Raw genomic sequence first — 1,418 nt, forward strand, 5'->3', positions numbered from 1 at the left:
CAGCGTCTGTCAAGGCATCAATAGCAGAAGGCGGTCACAGGGATCTGGTGAGCTGGGCACGACGTGGCATATACACATTTTGGGGAGGGGGTTAGGGGGTCAAGGGGTTAGACAACACTTGGGGCTGACCGAATCAATGTATTCAATGCTGGCTAGAAAGTTCAGATTGGGCAGGAGCGTCATCGAGACTGTGACAGCCCCAGCAATTCGTTTGAGGTGCAGGAAGCCGTCCAAGGCCCCAGAAGTGACGTTCATGGCTCGTAGGGCATCTACCGTGTACTTGCTGGGGTAAGTTAGCTGCCCCACAAGCATGTCACATGTAGGGTCGGCTTTGAGAGCATAGAACTGGCATTGGTGGGTAATGCCAGTAGGGAGGACGTTGCGACAGACTGCGAGACGATTGCAACGACACCGCCGACCAAGAAAGTGAGCTTGGCATTGGGAGGAGGGAAGAAACCGTCCATCCAGCCAGGATGACCGTACCTCGAGAGCCGATGGCCGCAGGAAGTGGAGCGGGACAAACGCCGGCGGTAGGTGCTTGATTATTGGGACAGAAGACCACACATTCAGGAGATGGGCGGGAAGTATCTTCAAATGTGTTGGCCGGGCAGGCATCAGCGCAGTAGGAAAATGCTTCTTGCGCAAATGTGGGTTCGCCATCTTGCTCGCGAGCACATCGTGGCGTATGCGTGGAGAAGGTACCAGCACGGAAGAAGCCAGATGGGCAGGCTGTGACGCAGTGACCAGTCATGTCCATGACATACCCTGCTGCGCAAGCGTGACACTGGCCATTACTGGTGCAGCCTCCCGCACAGGCAGCTGGACAGCATGCGCTGGTGTTTCCATCCTGGCAGCCGGGGATACCACAGCTATCATCGCAAACTAAATCGGCAGGGGTGCCATGGGCACAAGCAAGACAAGCCACGCGCATGAATATTGAGGAGCCAGCTTTGTGTCACAGCGAGCAAGGGGTAGGTTCGAACCGGCTTGGCAGGCGGTCGCATCATTGGCACGCCAACACAGGCCGTTGCAAGAAGGATGACAAACACCGCATGAAGCGGGATCTTGCTCCACAACTATAGGCAAAACGGATAGGGCAGGGTCAGCTGAGAGGCGGGAAAACCTTGAGTTTTTGTGACTGTGGTGGAACGGGGGCAGCGAACCGAGACTGAAAATATCAATGCCGTTGTCCAAGTCCGATTTGGTTGTAGAGATATCGAGGGCGCTGGTGTAGAGAGTCGACTCGTTGGGGATTAGGTCCTCCGCCACGCCGAAAATTCGACGCCAATCAATGCCCTGAGATATGTCATCAAATCGTCATCTGGCTCGCGTTGTGGAAAGAACGATAGGGCGGGCAAGGTAAGCGCATGAGGGCTTACCGCAGCTGATGCGTTGAGTTGTTGTCCACACAGGCTGCC

General features: G+C 55.6%; 1 protein-coding gene across 1 annotated transcript in view; it reads right to left on the reverse strand.

The window, feature by feature from the left end:
* Nucleotides 1-99: 99 nt before the first annotated feature.
* The window catches only part of MONBRDRAFT_12247 (uncharacterized protein), a gene marked incomplete at both ends in the record, with an annotated part of 3,975 nt that continues 2,656 nt past the window's right edge, over nucleotides 100-1,418 (reverse strand). The window contains 2 exons of the mRNA XM_001750128.1: nucleotides 100-389; nucleotides 484-768. Coding sequence (XP_001750180.1) covers nucleotides 100-389; nucleotides 484-768 — 575 coding nt within the window. The remainder of the gene's footprint in view (nucleotides 390-483; nucleotides 769-1,418) is intronic.

This window comes from Monosiga brevicollis, genomic scaffold, assembly GCF_000002865.3.
Source record: "Monosiga brevicollis MX1 MONBRscaffold_37 genomic scaffold, whole genome shotgun sequence".
Lineage (NCBI taxonomy): Eukaryota > Choanoflagellata > Craspedida > Salpingoecidae > Monosiga > Monosiga brevicollis.